The following is a 25,603-nucleotide window of genomic DNA, read 5'->3' as shown; positions in this document are numbered from 1 at the left end:
GATGCTGCAGAGATTCAGAGATTTATGACACGTTCACACGTGACACCATTATAATCAAAGTGTAATAACAGTCAAATCAGAAGTCGGATATTAAGGGGGTTCAAAGATACATTTAGAAGGCTATTGATATGTCAGAAAGCTTTGCTTCAAGATGGCTGCCAGTTGTGACACGAAACATTCGCTCGTTATTTGTAGTGAATGCGTGACTGAGTGCCTTCAGATAGGATGTGTTCAGTAAAATTGTTTCGGTAAGCATCAATTTCTAAGACATAAAGAACTAGTAACTTTGCGGATTTATCTACCGTTACACACCTGGTTGTTCATTAGCAATGACATTATTGTTGATACAGCATGGACATCTTTATTTGAACATTGTGTTGGTTTTACGCTTACCTTGAGAGCAATAGTTTTTACTCGGATTTAAGAGGTAGCTAAAAAGCTGCATAAGTGTTTAGCACACGATGTTTGAAATATATTATTGTCTAGAAAAGAATTTCTGATGCTTCATGAATTTTCGTACTTGTTAAAAACTGTTAGATCATTGTTTGGTCATAAACTCATGTTTTTTGACCGAACTATGCAATATAGTGATTCCCATATAATTGAAACCAGTTGTCCGCATTTAACACGAAAGCAGTTTAGACAAATGCACCGTGAATTCGAAGCGAATCGCTTGCTCCTGACTGCTTATCTCTGCAAACTCTAAGAAAACTACTGAATAACCTTATGATTCAGGTGTGTTTTGTTTGACCAAAATTAGATCCGCTTCGCTAATTGACCCCAGGTGCGACTTCAGATTAAACCATTTCGAGTAGGTTCCCAACCTTCGACACGTATCACCGACGTTGATGGTCTGCACTACCATACTACAATAGTAAGACTGAACCGGGCTGCCAAATTTGTAAGTCATCTAGACTGTATACAGGAATAATGCATTATGATGCGACTAAACGACACTATATAGGGCCCACGAATAACAACTCAAATAGAGAATTGAAGGAAAACTATGTAATACTATATTTCACTCAATTACAGGTAGTCAACCTCAGTGAGTTTGGAATAGAAATAAATATGGGGGCGGAAAATGATATAGTTGTTATTCAGTAGGCTGAGAGCCTGTTTGTCCATAATAAGTATCCAATCACATTCACTCTTACTATCACACGTCTGAATTAAACCGTGGTATCCTTGCTACTACACTTTGCATGAGTTGTAACTGAATATCAATGTGTCTCGTGGATGTTCTGTTGTTTGTTGTGCATGAAATATACTTCACATAAGCCTCAAGTCGTTTATAACAGCAAATTGGTTGCAATCATCTGGTGTTTCACACAACAATACATTGAAATGAAACATAACAGCTAAAATCACTAGCTCAGTTCTATCGGTTGGCCTATGAGATTAATATATCTATCTGTTAACATTATTTCACCATTCTGCTAACCTTATGATATTTGATATGTCTGGCTGGTATTTTTAATTTATTTCAATACGACAAAGATTTAAGCTCTCTGATGTAGTGTCTGTCTCATTTGATTAAAATGTAATACTAGAACATAGTAATTACATAACAATTAATGGACAGTCGAATGCCAATGCCATTGAAAATGTGATGAAATTGCGAAAATGTCCGATTATTGTTTTGATATGCTAGTACTATTCTATAGTTCAGTAGTGTCTAATCAGTTCCGTTATACTTTGACTAATCTTTATTACTACTGTACATGTCATTTGATTTTACTGCCTACATACCCATTACAAAATACCGGTCCTATTTCAATCTGAAGACTGTCTTCCGATCAGATGTACATAGTACTCGGGAATAAGATTCTACAGCGACGAAAGTTTACAGGTTATCTTATTAAACATACGGTTAGTTTACAGTAAATATACATCACTTACAAACGTTTAGGGACTTCGCCAAACAATGAACAAACTTCAAAAGGTGAAAATGAAGTACATGTACGTCTGTAGAATTACGATCTACTTCATTATCGGTTCTGCTATAATAATTGAGCTAATCTTAAAATTGTAGATTTTTCATGGTGCGTAAACCTAGTCTATAAGTCACATCATTGTCTAATCTGACTTGTTGTTTCTTAATAATCAGCAATATAATGTTTGGTGTTACCAAAGAAAAGTTGAAGCTGGAGATATAACAATATATTTCATATGAATAAAAAAGACAAGATATACAAGAATGGCCACACCTGCAAGATTGAGATATGACGTACGATTTTATGAATGTTCCTGCATTTATTATTCAACACCTTCTCTTAGTGTTACATGTTTAAGGTCTAATTTTCCAGTTGCCTCATATTAAGCTTTGAGGATTATGTGGTTAGCACCAATACCACCACACGTCCTTCAATGACTTTTGAGTTATACGAAGATGATCGAATGGTTCTGGATGGAACATAGGGAGCTTCTAATTATAAAGGCCCCGTATCTAGTTGCAGAAGATCTTCGATACTTCCAGGCGGAAATATAGGTATGTTTGAATTTACATGGAAAAATATGAGTAAATGGTACTGATGAACTGAACTCTGTTCGTCAAAATATGTCGAAATTTCCCTTAAACGACTCCTAAAAGGTCCTACGAACAACATCAAACGGCAGTGGATTCCAAAATTCAACTTCATTTATTTATTTATTTCAACACATGAACATTGTTACAAGAAGGCACCAAAAAGATAAGCGACAAACAAATAATTCAACTTTAGTGAGGGCTGGGATACTGCCCGTTTGCCTAAACCGAAGCAGGAGATTTTCCAAAGGCACCACTGCCCGGGCCTTTGACCTAAATTTCTAATCCTGAATACAGTAGAACGACGTAAGGATGTGCAGTCCCATGATTGATGGAGGCCAACAATTAGTTCACACGCCATTCGTTTCCTCGGGATCCTGAAGCCCATATGTTTGGAATCACGGTTTTCCAATTTCCTTAGATGGGTCTTCCATATCCACCAACCCGGTCAAAGCACCCAACATTCGCTTTTCGTCCTCTCAATTTCGTAAACAACAGTAATGCCGTGAGAAAGGTACTGAATACGACGTCCCTAACAGTAGTTTTATACGTATGGCCGTGTGATAGCATTTCAGAGGTAGAGCCGAATCTCTACACTCTCCGCAGTACTAGACCATCTGTGGGCCCAAAATTTAACCCCCTCGTAAAGAGTAATAGGTGTGCATGCAGTTTCTGGTTTGGTGTCTATAATTTCTGGGTGTTTACTCCATAGTTTGTGTTTGGAATGAGCTAAAGTATGTATTAAATGGGATGCCTAAGACTGTTTAGGATGCAATAAGTCATTTGGAGGTAACCTATACAACAATGCACAGGGATACGGTGACTTGAGACCCTATTAATCAGTCATGAGTTTGAGCTCATGAACTGATTTAATTGGTCATCTCTGCATACGCTTCAGGCTATTAAAGATTAAGTTAAAAGTTCTACGGTCGAATAAGCCAAAAATGAGCTTCAATATTACCAGTGCAGGTTTTGCTCAAAAGGTATTTTTGTCGCAATTAGTGTAAGACCTTAAATCATATGGTGCCAACACTTCAAGATAATTTACAACTCGATATATCTCTAGGGGTGAACAACCTAAGCTATGTGCATATTCTGCAACATGTTTCAGATGAACTACAATACAATCTGAAATGTTAAAATCAAATCCATTGTTATTCGCTCAATTTTGAATACGTGTCGGATCTTCTTGAAGTGCCAACTCACCAGCTCGGTTTCAAACTTCTCTCCTAGGTTTCAGATAGTCAGCGAAAATTAATAAATCTGACGACACTTTCTGAAGACAGTCATTTGTATGAACTATACTCGGTGATCTAGCGGCGTTCTACATAGTCTGTTTGTGCTTTCGATTCGAAACCCATGAGCCTCCTTATCCTATTTGTTTGAATAGACCTAATGTAAATGAATAACCAACCGACCTGTATTGTTTTTCGTGTTCATAGTCGCTGCTGTTTCTGCATTTTTTCCTTGTTCCTGATAGTCTGTTGTTAGGATAGTCGGTTCCGACTTTGCTTTTGTGCTTTATCCTTGCATTATGTGGTTCCAGTATGCATTTGGTGTTTCGTTACGAAGCCCGGCTTATGACAGTGTACTAAATATCTTCCGTCCTAACTATAAATACTTGTACCCTCTTGGTGCCGGTTGTCAGTGAGTCAGTCAGTCACAGCGTAGAACTTCGTACGTACGTACATCAGTTCGAGTTGTCATAATACATTAGCGCAGAGATGCAGTTGTCGATTCAAATCTTATTAGGGTAGAATTAGTAAGAGCATAAGCAGTAATCCAAAAGATTAGGGTTCGAAGATGTTATTGAAGAAGTATAATCCAATGAAATAAATTTGGAAAGAGAAAAAAGATAGAGACATGAAAAATTCAGACTAGAATTTGGCAGAACACAAAGAGTGGATGCACCTTCGCCATTGCAAACGATTTTGAGCCATGTCATTCAAGGTCTCTAACAATCGATTGCTATCATCTCGTGGATTCCAACCACGTAGTCTACATCTACCAACATGACCCAGTCCACTTGTCAGTGACTTCATGGATTTGCGTCACGTTTGGGTCTGGCTGTCCCAAGCTTTCTTCAAACCAACTCCTACACCATAAAACATTGCACGTCGGGACAGTCGTTGGCTGGGAATACATAACACGTGTCCCAGCCATCTCAACTGATGAAGTTTCACTACTTCATTAATCGATTTGCCATCCTTACCTAGTACCCGTTTCCTAACGACTGCATTACTTACTCGGTGGTCCCTTACAAGACTTAAGAAAATCTGTCTTGTCTAGTAAGTAGGAATCTACACATATCTATATATTATTTGACATGATGAGGTATACGCTTTGAGTGAATGTAGGGCAGAATATGTACACTAAGAACCACTTCTAAGAACATAATAAAAAGACAGACTCGTCCTTTTAAGTTTTTTATTGAAAGCGTGACAGAAACAACTTCAGGAAGGGTGAATTGTATTTGCAGATGGTACTAAGCAAAGGGACAAACAGGGTCGAATACATGTTTAGTTGTCGACCTTGACAGAGTGGAACTTCTCAAATGGTGTTTGGAGTCAAGTTTGATCGGTGTGACTGAATATGTCCGAATTTTGAAAGACATGAATTCAGCAGATCACAGACTGGATCAAGGCATGTTCCTTAAAGGCCTGTGTTGGAGAACACTGACTGGCACATTCTCAGCCGATAAGCATTACAGGATGACTGGAAAGGTCTGAAGAATCCTTTTGTGCTTAAATATTATTTTACCAACGTTCTTTTTACAAAAATTCACTACTGTTCAACTTGGCTTATATTGAATACAGTTACATATCTGTCCAAGACGTTTTTTGATTTTTGGGACTAGTTGATTGAGGTAAAGTGTGAAAAGATACTCAGTAATCAAGGTTCTGAGTTGGATGAGACTTAAAACAGATATTTTTCATAAGCTCCCTTGAAATAAAATCAGTGAAGATAATTGCTTTCGTGTGGAAGTAATCCCGAGAAGTTACTAATCCAAATAATGTCTGGTGTAAATATGGATTCTACGTACATATGGATCAGGTAGTGCATTGATTTAAATAAACTACCCTATCATCAGGGGGGTGAACGTCACTCAATATAAATTTACTTCTAGCATGCTATAAAGAAAATAAATTCGATCAGATAGTTGAACCTGAAAACGAATAAAATGTCAGACTTTGGCAATAACATTCATTCTCAGAATAAAGATACGAATAAATAGATGTGCAAGGGCATCGGATTACTTGTAAAAGGGGTGTATTGTTTAAAGTCCTTCACTATCAGATCAGTACAAAATAGTACGAAACTGTGGGGAAAATATGAAATTAAATCAAGTATTTCTCATAAATCACTATGTTCAAAATCTAAAGAAAGGCTGAGGGAATAAGCCTGTAATAATGAAAGTGATAGTGTAAAACTATGTGACGAGAAGTACTTCTTAACATGGATGTTGTAGAAAGGCACTCAACAGAAGTTCGAAAACCTTTAAAATAGTTGAAGCTTTGCTGCAGTGTTTCAGGGATCTCCTTACAGTATTGTCTCAGTTTTGAGCTCTATCTTAATAATTTTGTACAAGAAACCGGGTAGTACTCCTTATCCTGGTAAACTTGTAGTGGATGTCGAGTCGAGGACGGACTATGACCACCACTACAATTCGATTACGCGCCCAAAAACGACTTGGTTCCTTTGATAGCTCGTAAATCAGAAGGCTTTATTAATCCAGATCAAGTATATTTATTGGCGATCTCGTGGTATTGAAATAATACCGAGACGTGCCAAAGAGTACAGGCAAAATGGGCAGTGCGTGAGCAAGTTCGAACCAAACAAGGCGGAGAGCGAAACAAGAAGTGAAACTGATACAGTTAAACAAATACAGTAAAACAATCTCTGGTACAATTGGTTACAATAATAATAATTGTTTCCGTTATTCCAATCGTGTTCTTATCGAGACTGGCCGGTCACTACAAACTAATGAAAGTTAAAGGCCTACACATGGCTATACTCTCTAACTCCGATACGCTTATACATATTTAAAGTTAGATATATTAACTTTCATGATCTCTATCCTAGAAATATTGAAGTTGTGAGCAGCTGACAAAGCCAAACAAATTCATATTATTCTGCCTAAACCTTTATCCCTGAAATATTTAGAAATAATTAAATCTATGACTAGTTGTATACCGTATAAACAAAAGTAACAAATAATTGAAAAATGATGGTTATAAGAGACGACATTATAAAAGAGCAATAGAAAATAAATAACTAAACAAATGTATACAACAGCTTCAAACTGTTCCAAAGATATTGGAAACACTGTCGTCTTGTACAAAGCATTTTCCTTACCGAAAACAAAGGTTTAAAAGTACCTCTTTCACAAAACCGATGAGTTTAGTAATTTACGTGATTGACATGGCAGTTATATATATATAAAATCAAGAGCGCCTTGAAAGTTATGGAAAATTACTAGATTATAAAGTTATCAAACATATAAATCTGCAGTTTGGAGTTGCGGAGATTGTTAAATTTTAATGAAATCACCCATGGAGCATCGTGGGCTGGTTTATGATAGACAGTAACACCGTTGGATATCAGCTCACTGGTCTGAAGGTTAAGTGTTCGCGAGGTCGAAGGTCCTGCGTTCGAACCCAGATTGGAGGATCACGAGTGAGCGCTGTTGAGGAGTCTCATACTACTGTGAAACGGCGTTCAGTGCACCCAGGTTTTCAATCATGATCTAACATTGAACGGTTCATGATTCCAATGAAATTATCTAAACATTATGTTTTAGTAGACATTGGCCATTTAACTGAATACTCAACAAAACTAATTATGTTTGACAGTCGTTTTATCATTTAGCAACAGATATACACAACTCTGCAATTTAAAGTACCCGGATCAATAAAAAGTAGATTAGATGTTTGAAATTCTTCTGTTGTTTAACACAGACTCAATGTAATACTCAAGTTCTAGGGATATAATTTCAAACAGAGAAAATGAGGATTAAAACAATGTAGAGTTGTGTTACACCAGCCACTAGTATTATCGCAACTATGATATTCAAACGCAAGAAATTTAGATATCCAAGTATTACAGAGATGAAGAACAAATCCCTGAAAGCAGTTTTTAGAACCTAATTATTTGATCAAACTAGTTTATCAAACGGATAAGGCCTTCCATGCATCCTTAGATATAGTATAACTTTGAGAGGTTCGATTATTTTCTCACTGTACGATGACGTGGTAATACAAAGTGTTCTATATTATAATTAAATTAATTATTGGATTTGGAACGAAAAGTTACGAAACAAACCTCTAGATAAAAGTTCCCCAGCAGCGATTTACGGCTTGTGAATAAGAATTCCACAATATAAAGTACCAGAAATATAAATGTTTATATCCTGATCAAGCTTTCCCAAACACTATCTCTTAGGAAATAGTCATGGAAAGCGTGAAACAGTGTTGGAGACTACAAAATGATACGAAGATTAGTGGTAGAATCATCAGAAATGAACGACCACAAAAAGCGTTCTCTTCAAGGTATATAAACACAAAATATATATTGGTAATTAAATCTCCTGGTATCCAGGACAGCTTCTATCCATGAAGACACTTAAACGGAAATGATTAGGCAGTTTAAAGATCCCCATAGGATACTCAAAAATGAAGAATATTTGAGCGAACAATTATTTTCAATAACTTCATCACCATGCTCCACAGTTATAAGTTCATCATTATGATGTTTTCCAAAGGCCAAAATGAGGCACACATTAGTTAATTGAACAATGTTATATGTTAAAAATGCTGAACGTTTGCATCTGTTACGACACATATACTTCAAAACTGTGTTATTTGTCAATTAGAAAAGTCATTTAATAAAGGTCGAAATGATTTGGAGTGAAGTGTCTAATCACAATCAGTATAATAGTAATATAGCGAAAACGGAAATGCAAAAAGTCGTGTGAATAAAATTCATAGCAGGAGAATTTCATCTTGTCAATTAAGATAATAATGATAAATAGTAGTAGTAATAATAATGAGTATAATAATGAATATAATACGTAATAAAAGGAATGTTATCAAGAAAATTACGATAAACGAATTGGGAATGATTAATGTGAAGATTAAGATAGAGGTGATCAAAAAAAGGGGGGGAGGTTTATGATATTTAGTTTAGGTAACCGATAATCCAGTCGTAGGCCAAGGTAAACATAGAGGCTGGATATATCTTTTCTGGATACATAAGTTTGGTTTTCTGGAGTTGATCCAGATGGCTTCAGCTATGTTGAGTAATTGTAATCTAGCTCCTTGAGGTAGATTTTTCGCAACTTGATATAAAACAGATAAAGTTTCATGTTTTTATATGATGTTCACTATCTACCAAGTGAGGAAGGATGGTGCTGTTAACCGATCTAGTGACTCCTCTTCCCAAGCATGCTGGTACATGTTCACGAATACGCAAGGATAAAGCCTTCTGAGTACGGCCTATGTAACTAGCTCCACAGGAGTAGTTGAATTGGTATACACACATAGAGGAGCCCATCTTCGGTAACCTATCCTTGATTAGTTGTGTGAGTACTGGTTTAGTTGAGAAAATTATATGTAGCTTGATGGTGTGAAACGTCCTTTCAACAGATTTTTTCAGTCGACGTGTTAGAATATCACCCGCTATGTCCCCTTTAAAGTCCAGTTTCAGACACAGGGTTCCTTTCCTCACTGAGTCACAATTCCTTCCTTTCTCATTAATATTTTCTACTAGGTATTTTTTAACGAAATTATATGGATAGCCATTATTTCGTAATGTGTTCTTTAGTATATCTATTTCGCTATCGACGCTGTCCTCAGAACATAATAGCTTGACTCTGTGGCTGAGACGTTTAACCAAATTTATTTTATATTAAAGAGGTGTGAAGCTTTGGAAATGGGTATACTGACCCGTCCATGTATTCTTTCTAAATACATTTCGTTCTATGGAACCGTCTCTCCTTCTAGAAAGTAGGACGTTAAGGAAAGCTATACTATTGTTTTTCTCTTCCTCGCTGGTGAATTAAATGGCTTGGTGGACGTTATTGGAAAAGTCCAACATCTCTTGTTTGTCGAAATTTTCGTCACATACGATTAGTGTGCCATCTATGTAAGTAAAATGAAAGAATTTCTGTTGAAATGTACTATGAATATCTACTTTAAGTTTGACAATGAATTTTACAGACAAGTAGATGGAGTAGCAATAGGATCACTCTTAGGCCCGATCGTTGCTGATATTTTTCTGGCCAAACTAGAAAATGGACCGTCAAAAGACATACTAAGCTAGATTATTACTGTCGATGCAAACGTTCACCATTTTTAACGTATAACATTGTCAAATTAATTAATAACTGCCTCATTTTGGCCTTTGGAAAAGTTTAAATTAACTATAGGTTATTATTATTATTGTTATTATTATACAAGATCCGGATAGGAGCAATATAAATGCTAATTTTGAAATAAGAAATTACTTGGAGTGGGTATAAAAAAGAATCCTATTTATGAGACATGGAGAACAGCGTCGAAAAATAAGTCTCTAAAGCTTCTCTGAGCCTGTTTAAGTAAATGTGATTTCCATTCATGGTTTTCAAGATATGAAATAAGACGTTTACATTCGCTGAGGCTAAAATGTGATCTGTTTGAATTATTTGTACTAGTGATGGGAGGAAGACAGTTAACAGATTTCGGGACACTTATAATTCGTATTTTCAAGCTACACAGAGGAAATCTACCCTGATTTACATGTTCAAAAGCATGACGAACACAAAAATGACCGAAATCTTTTGCCCAAGAAGCTGGTGACCTGTAGATATTTTCTCTGCTTGACGAATGTTTTCTCTTCTGACCATGCTGATTAGCTTCTATTTCTGACGATGGAACTGCTGTAAAAATACGTTGACAGATGCTGCATGATACAGAAAGAATACAGAGGACATCTAAACAATTCTTATTGTTTGAAATTGGCATAAATGGTGAATTGCAACGAGATGAAGTAATCCAATGATTCGTAATTTTATCTAATGAATGAAAATATTGTCGGCAATCAGGACATACTAGTGGTTCTTGAATTTTTAAAACCTTTACAATCAACACCTTCCCGTAAGTAAAAAGAAATTGGTTTTTAGCATGTTGTAAACAGTGGTGATATGCACACATAATCTGGAAAAAAACGAAAGCAATCACATTAGAACATGATTAAACAGTTGGTCAACTAATGTAAAACAATAAATAAAAAATAACTAGACAGTAGTCAAACTAATGTAACTCCAGAGTATAACATTTTCCTTAGAAATGATTGTCGACACTGAATAAAAAATTTTAGTTGAGTAATCAGCTTTCACGGAAATAAATTCACCAAAGATAACCGACTTATTTACTAAATTAATGAGAATAAACCAATAAGGAATTCACAGTTGCTAGTGAATTACAACAATATTTATAACTTTGTTGTCATTTGACTAATCACTTATAATTCTTGAGTCTTCGCATCTGTATAACTTAATTTAATTAAACCAAAAATGTACTTTACTGTCTTAGAAATAAAACTTTTCAAATTTCCTCAAAGACCTCTTTGTTTCATACGATGTAGTTTAAAAGTGAACACACAAACAATGTGGCACTTGCGTTTTATCATTTTACAATCAAGTAAATAATATGATTAATCCATTCATGAATGAGTAAGTCAATCAGCAGCCCTATAGTGTTGCTCCAATCAATATATAATGGACCAACAGTAAATAAACATAATCCAGTTCTTCCATATGATGTTTTAGAAACTTTAATACTCGTTTTAAGTGCTGATTGAAATATAATTTGGTTGAATATATATCTTTGATAATAAAGATTCGAATAGTAACACAAAGTATTCAATCAGAAACTACATGGACATTGTGTCAATTATTTGAATTACATACACTTTACGTGGACTTAGTTGAAAAACTAACAATCATTAGTAGAGGGATCTAAATTAGATGCTGACTTCTTGGGTGAAAACAATAAAATTACTTACACAACATACGTCCTATATATTAAGTCGAAAATTACGAACGTTTATGTAGTTCATAGTGAGTAAAAGATTCATTAATATAGCGAATAAAGATGATTAACCCATCGCCTTCATGTGACAGAATTTATTTTTAACACAATAAGTTTATTTAGAACATAGAGTGATAACCTAAGACTTAAGGCACCACATTGACTCTATGATGACGAACCGTAATGAACTCTAACTCCTAAATTAATTTTTCATATAATACTTAGGCTAACACCATTGAGCAATTGTGGTAAGAAGATCCAAATCCAAAATATTCTGGAAGGATTAAATCCATGTATTACTTTACGCAGACAGATGAAAAGTAAGGAGAGGCCTTTAAGCAGACTACTCAAGAGTATGGACCACATATATATGTGAAAATAAAACGTATAAAATATAGGTAAAATTACAAGTGAACAATTGACAACGTCAAATAACGAAAATATATATCGAGTAAGTTATAAGATGCTTGACCAGAAAAGAATTTGTCTCAACGAAAGTTGGAAAAATTTCACGTAGGCATCATAAGGAGTTTATACAATTCATTACAAGCCCAAGTTGATAATAATAGAACGTTGTTTCACGAATCTGTATGTCAAGTTAGCTGGGTAGAACTAGTGACTATTTTGTGACTCACTACGATGGTCTCAGATATCCGCTCTATGAAGATATACCGAGAGTTACTTCATGATTTTTATTGTTTATTTAAAAATAAAAGCATTGTGCAGTGAGAAATACTTTAATTAGTTACATAGGATGAAATAACAACGTTAGGAACAAGTAAAAGGAGACTCATTATATTAGCATAAATATGGGCAACCAATTCGTTTTCTTATTCGTATGTTATCTCTATCCTTGACAGGAACTGGTGACAGGTCGTTTAGTCAGACTGCCTTATTCTTTCAATAACTACGCTGTGTAAGGTGGTCCTTAAACAATATGTGTGAAATATATAATGTAAGAGAATTGCACTTCTACACAAAAACTAACGGACTAATATCAATAAATAGAAACAAGGTCAATGGAAAGCAGTGACAGTAACCGGAATGTTTCTCAAAGTAAGAAGAGTGTTAGCGGGATATAGATTGGATTAAAGCATGTTCCGTGCACGATTGTGTTGGAGCACGCTGACTGGATAAGAATTGGTTAATCAGCGCTAGTCGATACTCAGAGAACACGCTAGAATCTTCTCATATAAAAACTATAAATATACTAACATATCTCTTATTGTGCTTTCTACTTCCATCTACACTTGTTATTCGGAATATAATTACTTCCTGTTCAACCGTGTTCTGATTTAGGGACTTGTCGAGTGAATTGGTGTCCAAGAATACTCAACAATAGGTATAGCTGGATTGTAATAAGAGGACATATAAAAAAGAGACTTTACTTAAGATTTTCACGACAACTCGTAAGTGCGGTTATAATTTTGAAACAAATTAAACGTTAGTAGGTCATCTCCAAGTACCGCGTCATATGAGAGTAAGTATTTACCATTTGTGAAAAAATGAGACGACTTATCCAGAGAAATTACCTTATCCAAGAATGGTAAACTACAAGTAGGACAGCATACTACTGTATCACCGACACGCCAACCATAGGTTCTATCTGAACTATTAGAGATGACACGTGGCTTTTGTAGCTCACTCGACATGTCATTGCAATCATTTGTATAATAGCAAGGTGAATATTTACTGCATGTCAAATGATTTGTTTGTTGCAAATGTATCTGGGCATCATTCTCTGTCTTACCAATGTAATCACAATAATCACAAATAAAATAGCACGCTGATATGCACTGATATTGATTAGCTAATTGTATAGAATCTTCAAATAAAGAAGCCTTATCAGTGAGCAGCATACAAACACGCCTGAATTCTTTATCAGATATATTATCGACTTCAATTTCAATCTTTTGGCGTTTAAGTGACTGTTCTACAACTTGAGACTTCACTTGGGTTGTGTTTATATTTTTTGTAGTACGAAGAAACGGAAATACTTCCGATGCATTATCATGAAATGGATATTCTAGAAAATTTCTCATAGTTACATTTGGTGGATATTTGTAATGATCACTTTTGATTGACTTGGCTACAGAATGGCTTGACATTGATACATTCCACTGGTGAATAAACTCAGCACGTGCTCTCATTAAATCAGCTACAGGATAGACAGATATACTTGGTGACTCGAGGGCTGAAAGCATTCTGTATTTCCCACCTGCATCTGAATATTTCAGAAACAACACCAAAATAATTAACGTAACTTGGGAACCAAATACATAACATGTACTTTTTATTCGTCAAACTGATTCTATTTTCTCGAATCATAGTCTATGTCTAATATTTTCTACTACTATGGGACTTGTCTTGATAATTTCATCTTGCCCTGTTGATACGGTTTACCAACTTGAACTTACACACAAGTATGTTAGGTTCCGTACTTTGTATGACTGAGTATAGACTTTTGTAAACATAATTAAGTCCCTATTTTATAAATAATGTTACTAGGCTGCCAAGAGGCTTATTAAACGGAATTTGAAACTACAATCAAATAGCTGGAAGTTGAATGCTTTGACAACTATGACACCCCTAACTTTCTGTTAAATGTTAAAATAAAGGACTTTCAAAAGTCAAAAAGTAAACTGTTATTATTTATGAGACTAAATAGACGAACTTTATTAACTACATGAACCGAAATGCTTTTGCTACATCTGAAAAGATTACGATACTACCTAAACCGGAAATTGAAATGAGAGTCAATAACACAATAACAGGACAAGCTAAATTATTCATTACGTCACAGCCCTGGTAACTAGAAGGAAAACTACAGATTTAGACGAGGGGAAAGTATATTCCGCAAACAGTCGTTTGACTAGAACGACAAGCTATCATTCTTGGATTTATTAGTCACCAGAACCAACACAGGTAAACTGGAGACTCAAGTATACATACAGGAAGCCAACCCACACTGATCAAACTCTCAACTAAAATAGCAACAACACAAGAGTTCACAAAATCAACTGTGTATAAACCTTGTTCAAGAGGGTGTGGACACACTGCAACACAATTACAGCACGAAAAAATGAGGAAAAATACTTGAAGACCATCCTTCAAAAGAACGGCTACCCAATCAACTTCATCAAAAAATACCAGCCGCACCCATTATCAGAAACAAAGTCAAGTACAGAAATCAACAAAAGGATCACCTTACCATACATAAAAAGTATATCAGAAACGATAACGAGACTGCTGAAAACCTTCGGAATAGGTGTTGCGCACAAACCAACAAAATCCCTCCACTCAATCCTATGCAAACCAAAGGATGAAATGACAAAAGAAGACAAACCAAACATCATCTGCAAAATAAATTGTGCCAACTGTGAAAAACACGACATCGGACAAAGCGGATACCCTCTTCATTTTCATCTGCATGAACATCAATCAGCAGTCAAACGCCATGACATGTCTTCACTTATATCAATGCACGTGGACAACTGCGGACACACATTCGACTGGAAAAATGAGGGGATTTTGGAAAGAGGCAATTCCAAAAACACCAGTCTCGACCTTTGTTGCCACCTTGATGTGGTGGTCGGGCTTGCCTATCGTGATAAACCAACCGAGCTATACTGGCTGGAAAAATCGTTGCTCAAGGTCCTAGCATGCCAGACAGGTTGGTTGAAGAGCGGTAAGACTAAAAGCAGCAAACCCAAGATCCGAAGGCGAAGTCGTACTGCTGACTGTACAGGGGTGTGACAGCAGTAAGGTTTCTTTCAGACAACCAGCATAACAGCGATGCTACCTTCCCACAAGGAAGGGTGGGGTTAGAAAATGTCGACCTTAAAGATGTACACCTCGCCTTATCCCACGGATATCCGTCTCCGGCGGCAAGGTCCCAACAAGTACGGAGCTAACACAAAAAAGTCGTGTGTGACCGACCTCAAGCAGTTGTCCCTTGGGCACTGCGGTCACCCTCTAAGGTCATTAAGACCACTTCTAACCCAATTCCCTTTTCAGGTACCTCTAGAAGAACCCTTCCACGGTGTGGGCGACCGGGAAGTGATAACTGCCCTCATACCTCTAACAGCACTCAAGACCACAGTATTCATAAGCAATCTCCTTCTTCAATTCCTACTATTCCTTCTACCTCGACTTTCAACACTAAACTTCCTCTGTTGGTTTCGGACAAGCTGTGAATCACATGTGGGGAAATTTGAACACTTCATTTCTATCCGAAGTTTGTGCTGATGATGTCCTTCAGAATAACGATGAAAGCTCCACGACCAGACCATCCAGCTCAGAGAACAAAACTCCATCAAAAAAAACTGATCCCTGAGCAGTGACTAGTGCTGTGGTTGTCTAAAATTTTATTTTCACAGTTGAAATCATGAGTCAATTGAAGCTAGACCACCATCGAAAACCTGGAAGCACTGGACGGCCGTTTCGTCCTATTATGGGACTCCTCAGCAGTGCGCATCCACGATCCCGCACTCGCGAGACTCGAACCCAGAACCTTCCAGTATCGAGCCGAAGCCCTTAACCGATAGACCACTGAGCCGGCATCCAACGGTGTTAATGTCTAACTTCAACCAATCCACGATTTTGAGCAACCGTTCACCAATTGTCTTCAGTGAGCTGATATCTCTACAACAGACTTGGTAGAACTCCACTGGCCACTGCTTTCCACTAGAACTCAAGGAAATATCTCTTGAAGTCAGTCAACTGTGAAAATACTTAAATTCTCCACAAAACCCCCTCTGATCTAGAATTTTATTGTTGATCAAACTAGTTCACTAGTTCAAGTGACCAAACATTGACTTTATTATATTGAAAAGTTAGGTGTCTGGAGGTAGCTAATACGAAATCCTGGAAATAGGCTTCGTGCTACTTAACACTTGTCAGCAAGGCATATTCTCGAAGGAACTGATGCTCCCTACTGGGATTGAACCAGCGCCGCCTTTGACTTTTACGATTTTATATTTTCCATGCTTTTAAATCTGTCTGATGACTTATGCTAGAGTACAAAACTTGTCAATCTGATCAATTTCTGAATATAAATATGATCGCACAAATTTTGAATATGAAATTTTTGAAGAAAGTTTCATCCTCACACATACTTGTTGTTTCTTGAAGACCATTATGAATTTCACCTTATTATTTAATGAAACTGAGAAAAAAAGATCGATGAAATTGTTGCTAACATTAAGGATTTATTTCCAGAGTAAAAATCTTAATGATTTATCTCATTTTTAAACGAAATTCCAAACAGGATATTTTCACGCTCAGAAATAAACTTAAATGACTTTATAAAGGCACAAATAATGGACAATGAAGGACTTAAAGTTATATATATATACTTTTCCGGGCTTGGAAATGAACTAAATGTAAGAGAAAGTTTAATTAAACAAAAAACGAATAAGTTTTGGATGCTTACGAAAAATGAACCCATGAAACTGGAAAACGATGGGGTGAGAATTGTTTAGGTGAAATATTTCTACGAACTTTTTGATATGTTTGAATACAACAAGAGAAGCTTATTTAAACATATCAACCTAACTTTTGGTTAGGTCTTCCGACTATATTGAGATTAAAGATATGGCTAAAATAAAATGAAGTAGAAGTTGAATTAGATTCGTGTTTCTCTCTGTTAAAAAACAGTTCGGATCGCCAAAAACCTGGGAAGCGAACTAAACAGTAATCTATTCACTAATCTTTAGTTTTTTCGAACATGCTTTACAGATTATTCCTCAGGTAATTTTGAATGGACATTTAAATTTATACACATCTGTTGATCTTAATACAGTTTTAATGATTTTGCAGTAAATGCTATTCTTGCTAGTGTAAATACTTTCAATATTATGTTTATTTTAATCAAATAGCTTACAGGCAAGCAAACCAAATATAATGACCAGTAAAAGAAACTTAACATGGAAAAAAAAGACTGAGAATTAAAAACTTCCATGGTGAATTTGTGGTAATAATTCTAATAAAATACATCTTAGACCTTCCCCATCCCTTTGTTCCAGTCACAGAAAACTCAAAGAACGAAAATTAAAATTCTAGATTTATAGTACGCGATTATTTTGATTGGTCTACAAAAGTAACATTGTTGTAAATAATTTTCTGAGTATTTTTTGAATCGTCGTTGAAAATAAGAGTCAATGCAACATGAATGATAATTATCAGTCTTACACCGTCTTCTAAACCAATAATAATTTGAAAAATTCAATCATTATTTAATCCTTAAATATTATATATATATATATATATATATATATATATATATACAGAGAGAGAAATGTAATATTTAAGAGAAAGAGAACTTACGAAGGGAATGATTATTTGAAGATCTGCTGTGCTTCATTACTAGAACAATAGTCCTGAAAAGTGAACTGAAAAATCCATTTCAATAAAACGTGGTGGAAAACTGGAAGAAAGACAACACATTATTTCCAGTATTATTTTAGTGAAAAAGGTTAAAAATGGGAAAAAACAAATTACATTTCAAGTGTATTTAACAGACGTCCTTCTAAAATAGAGCGATATTTCCAAAAGAAGAATTGTTTTAGCTATCCTGAAATGTTGTAAGTAATCAATCTAAACCCAGACAAAACGCGTATACTATGTTATTGTAACAAAAAAACCACAAAACTTATTATTAGTAAGTAAATTATTGTCTTTAAATTGTACTCCACAACGACTCCGTAATATGATCTACAGAAGACTGAACATGACCTAATATGGGCACAACATATCGACATTGAGTTAGAGACACTGAGATATCTTTTATTTAAATTGGCTTGTGTAAACTCAGTAGTTACACAACTTCAGTTAAACCCACTGCTATTTAAAGATAATAAACAAGTTATTCGATGATATTCTGTAGGTTAGTATGAGGTCTATATCATTGATATAAACGTAATCATCAAGATGTGGAATATTAATTCAGCTGCTGTGAGCAGTGCCAAGAGTAAGGTCGGGAACTGACTTAAGGATGTTGTTAAAACTTAAAGGATATAAAAAAGCTGTTGTGGTATCACATATGCTAGCATCATTGTTAAGCTTAATACTCGTTTCTGTTAGTTAACGTTTTACAGCAACTGTAAAATTATGCTGTGAATATGTAGTTAGGATGACAGATCACACACAAACATATTTGTACGCTAACATTTCTCTTCAACTATATATCACCAAAACATTTGTTTGACCGTTCAATTCCAGACTTGTTCAAACGTCTTCTGTGGTATATCTTTCGCTTATCAAAGATAATTTTGACACCTGAAGTACATCACGCAAGCAACCAGGGTCGTTGAACTGAACTGTTGAATCAACATTGACTAAAGCGTCATGCAACAGACTATCGATTTTGACAAAAAACCAATTACTACAAATGATATGGTAACTTCTGCATAGTATTCAGAGCGTGAAATGCTAAGTGTAGTTAAACCTCCTTCTTACTAGTTGCCATATCTTTGCCAAGGTCCTTTTAATATGATATACATCATGTTAGAATAGTTCTTTCGCTTTTATTGAGATATAGAAGCTTCAATTCAAAGTTTAGTCCATCTCCTCATTCTCATGTAATTTTCATCGTTGCATAAGATCTAGTATAGTGTTAGTTGCATTTCTGGACCGTATATCAAACCGTACTATGAATTACAACACTGTCAAACTGAATATTGCTCCTAAATGCAATTGGTAGATAAATCGCATCCTAACTATTCAAGTAGTCTATTGCCATCAGTACATCGGGAAATCAATGTAGATAGATTATTTTGTGAACAGTTGCCACGTGATCAATTATTAAATAAATGTCACATCTATAAACTCACGATAATTTCACCACAAAATATTGCAACATCAGGATGAACAGCATATTTTTACAGGATCTTTAAAGATGTAAAACATGAAAATAATACTGTCCGGACAACATGATTTCATTTAAGCCCTTGTCATATGACGAGGCTAGGATGGAGTTCGAAAATAACGGGGATTTATTTTTTGAAAATTGTGGTGATATATGGTTACTGGATAAACTTTGAATGTTTTTTATTAAGAACTTTATCTTAGTATTAAAATAAAGTCAGTTTTGTAAATGTTAGTAATGTATGTAAGTAATGGTTAAATTCATGTTGGTCAGTAGTATTCATCTTTTCGAACCCTGTAACTTTTAGTCAGTGCTTACAGAAATAGTGAAAAGAAGAGGTTGTATTCACTGATTAACACATTTGTTGGACCTTTACTGTGCTTATAGAGTACTCTGATATTGCGTGAAACAAAAACGAATTTCAGAACATTTCCTAGGAGGAAGAAAGTTATTATTTTCGTCATTCTAGACTTAGGCAGTATGAGTTTAAACTTATGAATATGTTATCAATACAACAAAAGACCATTATTAGAAGAAAAAACTACTGGTATATGACCTATTTGATTGAAACTTCATAACAGTGACAATAGGTTACGTGAAAACATTAAGTATATTATTATTGGATTTATCAGTTAATTTAATCTGCATTAGCGTATTTGACATCTGTCAGGCAACGGGAAATAGGGTTTAACATTCCTCGGGAAATTTCACTTGCCATTAGTCATTCGTTATTTCTTGTAGCGATTTTGGGTATCTGTGTTATTTGGTTTACTTTTATTATGATGAATACCATCCAAAAAAATTTGCCACCTAGTTGAGACTTATGATTCCGTTTTATAACTACATTTATCATCAAGAATCTGACGTCCCTCTCATGAAAAAAGGGTTTCTAAATAGCTGGACAATTCTTAAACAGTGATAAATTGAAAGAAAACGATATAAAACCACACTGATTAAGGTGAGAACAAAAACCAATCGTACCTACAGGAAAATTTACGGTAGATTCATTTGTATCCAAAAGTGAAAAACTAATAACAAATTATCTCAGCATTGTTTTGAGACAGATGAAATATTTAAAAGCCTAAAATGTCAACAAAAAGTAGAAACAGAACGCTTCAATTACGTCTAAAACTGATAAACCAAAAAGAAACAAAACAGTGACCTGATGAAAAAAAGTTTTTTTACAAACTACGTTGATAAGGATTAGAGAAATTATCTCAAACATTCTACCACCTCCAAAGACGTTGTTGTTAAAAATTGATCATAGAGCTACGAAGAGTGAATTTCAATAAAAACATTTGATAAGAAGCACAATTAACTTGGAAGAAATTTCAAGACACGCACACCTGTACTCAGAACCATAAAAGAACCTGTTAGGTGTTAGTAGTGTCCAATTTCCTGTCTTAAAACTTGAGCGTTTTCTAAACATTTGAGCATTTAGTTACAGTGCACTAAAACCAGACTGAACTATACTGTGCACAAATATTTAAAAAATAATAATATAAAGTAGGACTAAAGCAAAAAATTGGATGCAGTAGTTATTGATTCTCTATACAAATCTCAAACGTTTAGAGTACCCCCTCCTGTCAAGCAAATATCTGCAATAATACTGTAAAACTTTAGGTTGGGAAATTTGATTACATCAAAGAATACGAACAAAAGACTGTCATGACTGCTAATTATTAAATCTCAATAAAATAGAGTATCAGACATAGGAATAACTAAAGTATCATCTAAATGTAATCATGAAGCATTTAATATGAGTCCAATTGGTTGAAAGGACACGAACCACATATCCAAACATGAAAAACCTGGGTTTTGAGAATATATGCCTAAATATATGAAAGCACACTTAAAAAGTGCTTAGCTAGATTATAAAATCCAGAACAACACTTTAACGACCAGTAAGTTTGGGAACCTGATGTGGGGAATAAAGCAACCATAAATCGACAGTGAACACTAGGCTACCATTACCAAATAAATGAATAATACTAGGAGAACAAACATTTGAAGTAAAAGAATATTAAGACACCACCCTACAGAAGCAGAAAGTATTGGTAGGTAAGGCGGCAACCTGTCTAGTTACTTCCGTTTCTTAAATTCACACAGTTCGACTTGACGGGCCTATCAACTCTTTCCTTAACCAAACCACCAGTGGAACCTTGGTTACACCAGTTACCAAAGCAATCTACTGAAAGTGCTAGCAGTACGAAAAAACGAAACCATACGTGACCTTGTGGCTTTTGATGGAAAACTTCGTAGGGCCTTTGCATAGAAGTATCTTTTCTGTAGGACCCCTCGAACGAGTCCAACCGAAATTTCTAGTGTACCGTGTGCCCCGAAGAGGTTACATAGATAAGGAATTGTACGCACTTTCCCACAATGCCGGGGCAGGTAAAGACACAGTACGCTTAGCAGGTCACTAAACAGACTATCTTTCAGACTCACGGTGAGTTTTTTTCTTTATATACCTTTCAAAAATTATTTCAATTTTTGTGAGGACCCCACACAAATGTACTTCCAGATAGCATTGGAATGTGACCTAACGGAATTATTTTTATCTCTCCAGAACTCCGAGATGCAGCTAACTCTGAATTATTTCAGACTACAAAGAATGACCCACATCGCTTCTTAAAAAATCAATACCGAAACAAGAACGTTGACGTCTGACCTACAGCCTAGTTTTAAAGCGGCCCAAGGTCAACAGCCCCGGCGTCAACTTGAATGGCTATGACCTCTAACCTCACTCAATGAAAACAACGATCTTTCAGAGATCTGGGTCGTCTGAAGAGGATGCCATACTGCGGTATTTTGTAAAATCCTTTATGAATAGGACACACTATTATATTTCCAACTACAGTAGCAGAAAACAAAATAGCCTGAGCAATTTAATGAGACTATCGCAATTAATAAATCCCTAGATCAAATAGATCTAAATATGCCACATAGTTTTGGGTTCGATAATACCTTTACATGTAGCACCTTTTCATCAAGCTATAATAACACAGTCAAATCAGAAGTCAGAAATTGGGGGGTCCGAAATTATATTTGGAGAGCTATCGATATGTCGGGAAGCTTTTGGTCTAAGCTGGCTAGTAATTACAAAAGATGTGTGACATGAGATACCCACTATTCATCTGTATCGGGTGTGTGATTGAGCGCATTTACAGTGAAGATTTATATTCATCCTGTTCCTCGTCGGTCTTTCATCTTTTCCAACCGTCCTGGGACGGAAGAAAGATATAATTATTGATGCATGTCGAAATAAACTCGTACGTGCGTAGGGACATAAAACTTACGAGAAACGAAAAACGCGGCGCACATACGTATTGATAACATGTGATAGCGTAAAAGAATTTTGTGCAATGATAGTTTGGGAGGTTTTCTCAAGAAAACAGGAAAATACTGTGGCCGTAAATAATTCGCCAAAACCAATAACTCTGTAAGTGTTCGGCACTGGATGCTGACCACATTAGTTTTAGTGGACTCGTTTAGCTGAAGGCGCTCGGTCATGCATCCGTACCAGATCACGTTACAGAACTGCATGGGAAGCATCTCCTACGATCATTAGCCAGATTAGATCAGTCATTTCCCGATATAGTGATAACTCATCAAATATATCTCCCAACCTCCGCGCTTCTGACTTTAACCGAGTGGGCGCGATTCGATTGTCGAAGGTGTTACTGGTAGAGAGTTGCCAAACTAAAAAACTGGTGCTAACTTCGGTGGTGAGACCGACGTGATCTGGTGCACTAAACTGTAAACTGAAAGTCTTTTCTTTTTGGAACTTCATAAATCATAGTTTTGCTTTATTTGATTTTTAAACATTGTGATGTTTTTTCGAGTTTTTGAATATATTTGACTTATTTATTTTTAGTTCACTATAATACTTGATTTTTTCACTATGACGGAACAGACACTCAAAGTATTTGAGTTAAAGACTATCCCCCCATCTTCGATTCTGTTAACGCCTTTTGGGCCGAACAATATCGAAGCCTGGTTCTGCTACTCGGAAGCCGATTTTCACGGGCACGGCATTACGGACTCACGCACACAGTTCCTCGAGGTAGTTAAGGCACTCTCGCGCGAATTTAACAGGTAAGTCGCCCTTAGTATGTTTACTAGTGATGTTTCGGAACTGAGTGGGAGCAATTTGATTATAGTAGGTGTTACTGGTAGTGAGTTGCCAAACTAAAATACTGGTGGAATATTCAATACAAGCACATATGAGAATATTAGAAAAAACGTGTCTGTTTTCACGATTAAACAATATAAACAAACAAGGCGAAACAAAACTCTATGCAGTCTTTTCGACGAAGAACTTTGGAGGATTCTTCTGGTGCCATTTTGAGAGACCGTCGTAATGAATGGCGACGTACGAAAACGTGTGTACTATGTAGTAAAGCAGGTCGTACGAAAACACCAGTCGACTGCGGTCGATCAGTTGGGTTTCCAAGTTTAAGGATTGGATTCTTTTAAGTGTCTTAAGGTTCAGAAGCATCACTCGTGAATATACTGAGTGTGATAAACCTGTTAAAATCGCATGTGTCTGCCTTGAGCCTGAAGGTAACCCTCGTTCTATTGATAGAAGAAACCAGATTAGCTGTGAATGGGTCTTCATTTTGATCGTGGGACAGTCACGGTGGAGATGCAGGTTACCTGTTCAAACACATAAAACTTTTCAACGTTCAATATAGGATAATAGGAAATATAATGCCTATACGAAATAGGGAAGTGAATGAATACTTTAGCTCTATTGTTTTAACATATACTTAGTTGTTTGAGGTCAACTCTTGACTAACCAACCTAAGTTATTACATCTGTCACACCGTACTCGTGGAAGTCAGCTTCTGAGCAGTAGACTACTCATCGATATAATTGTGCCAGAATGGTATGAGTTGAAAGGCGAGAGGGGAAGGAGGATGACCGAGCGCCTTCAGCTAAACGAGTCCACTAAAACTAATGTGGTCAGCATCCAGTGCCGAACACTTACAGAGTTATTGGTTTTGGCGAATTATTTACGGCCACAGTATTTTCCTGTTTTCTTGAGAAAACCTCCCAAACTATCATTGCACAAAATTCTTTTACGCTATCACATGTTATCAATACGTATGTGCGCCGCGTTTTTCGTTTCTCGTAAGTTTTATGCCCCTACGCACGTACGAGTTTATTTCGACATGCATCAATAATTATATCTTTCTTCCGTCCCAGGACGGTTGGAAAAGATGAAAGACCGACGAGGAACAGGATGAATATAAATCTTCACTGTAAATGCGCTCAATCACACACCCGATACAGATGAATAGTGGGTATCTCATGTCACACATCTTTTGTAATTACTAGCCAGCTTAGACCAAAAGCTTCCCGACATATCGATAGCTCTCCAAATATAATTTCGGACCCCCCAATTTCTGACTTCTGATTTGACTGTGTTATTATAGCTTGATGAAAAGGTGCTACATGTAAAGGTATTATCGAACCCAAAACTATGTGGCATATTTAGATCTATTTGATCTAGGGATTTATTAATTGCGATAGTCTCATTAAATTGCTCAGGCTATTTTGTTTTCTGCTACTGTAGTTGGAAATATAATAGTGTGTCCTATTCATAAAGGATTTTACAAAATACCGCAGTATGGCATCCTCTTCAGACGACACAGATCTCTGAAAGATCGTTGTTTTCATTGAGTGAGGTTAGAGGTCATAGCCATTCAAGTTGACGCCGGGGCTGTTGACCTTGGGCCGCTTTAAAACTAGGCTGTAGGTCAGACGTCAACGTTCTTGTTTCGGTATTGGTTTTTTAAGAAGCGATGTGGGTCATTCTTTGTAGTCTGAAATAATTCAGAGTTAGCTGCATCTCGGAGTTCTGGAGAGATAAAAATAATTCCGTTAGGTCACATTCCAATGCTATCTGGAAGTACATTTGTGTGGGGTCCTCACAAAAATTGAAATAATTTTTGAAAGGTATATAAAGAAAAAAACTCACCGTGAGTCTGAAAGATAGTCTGTTTAGTGACCTGCTAAGCGTACTGTGTCTTTACCTGCCCCGGCATTGTGGGAAAGTGCGTACAATTCCTTATCTATGTAACCTCTTCGGGGCACACGGTACACTAGAAATTTCGGTTGGACTCGTTCGAGGGG

At 36.0% G+C, this 25,603-nt stretch overlaps 1 protein-coding gene across 1 annotated transcript; it reads right to left on the bottom strand.

Annotated features, from left to right (window-relative positions):
- Nucleotides 1-9,576: 9,576 nt before the first annotated feature.
- On the bottom strand, nt 9,577-17,959 carry Smp_071540 (hypothetical protein; the record flags this gene model as incomplete). The annotated part of the gene is made up of 4 exons (XM_018793697.1): nt 9,577-9,666; nt 10,364-10,719; nt 13,128-13,819; nt 17,923-17,959. The coding sequence occupies 4 exons, from the start codon at nt 17,957-17,959 to the stop codon at nt 9,645-9,647; spliced, it is 1,107 nt and encodes a 368-aa protein (XP_018648184.1). The 3' UTR covers nt 9,577-9,644.
- Between the last annotated feature and the right edge of the window lie 7,644 nt (nt 17,960-25,603).

Source organism: Schistosoma mansoni, chromosome 1 (assembly GCF_000237925.1).
Source record: "Schistosoma mansoni strain Puerto Rico chromosome 1, complete genome".
In the NCBI taxonomy this organism is placed as follows: Eukaryota; Metazoa; Platyhelminthes; class Trematoda; order Strigeidida; family Schistosomatidae; genus Schistosoma; species Schistosoma mansoni.
Note: the sequence above shows the minus strand (reverse complement) of the source record. Positions and strands in the feature narration are given on the sequence as shown.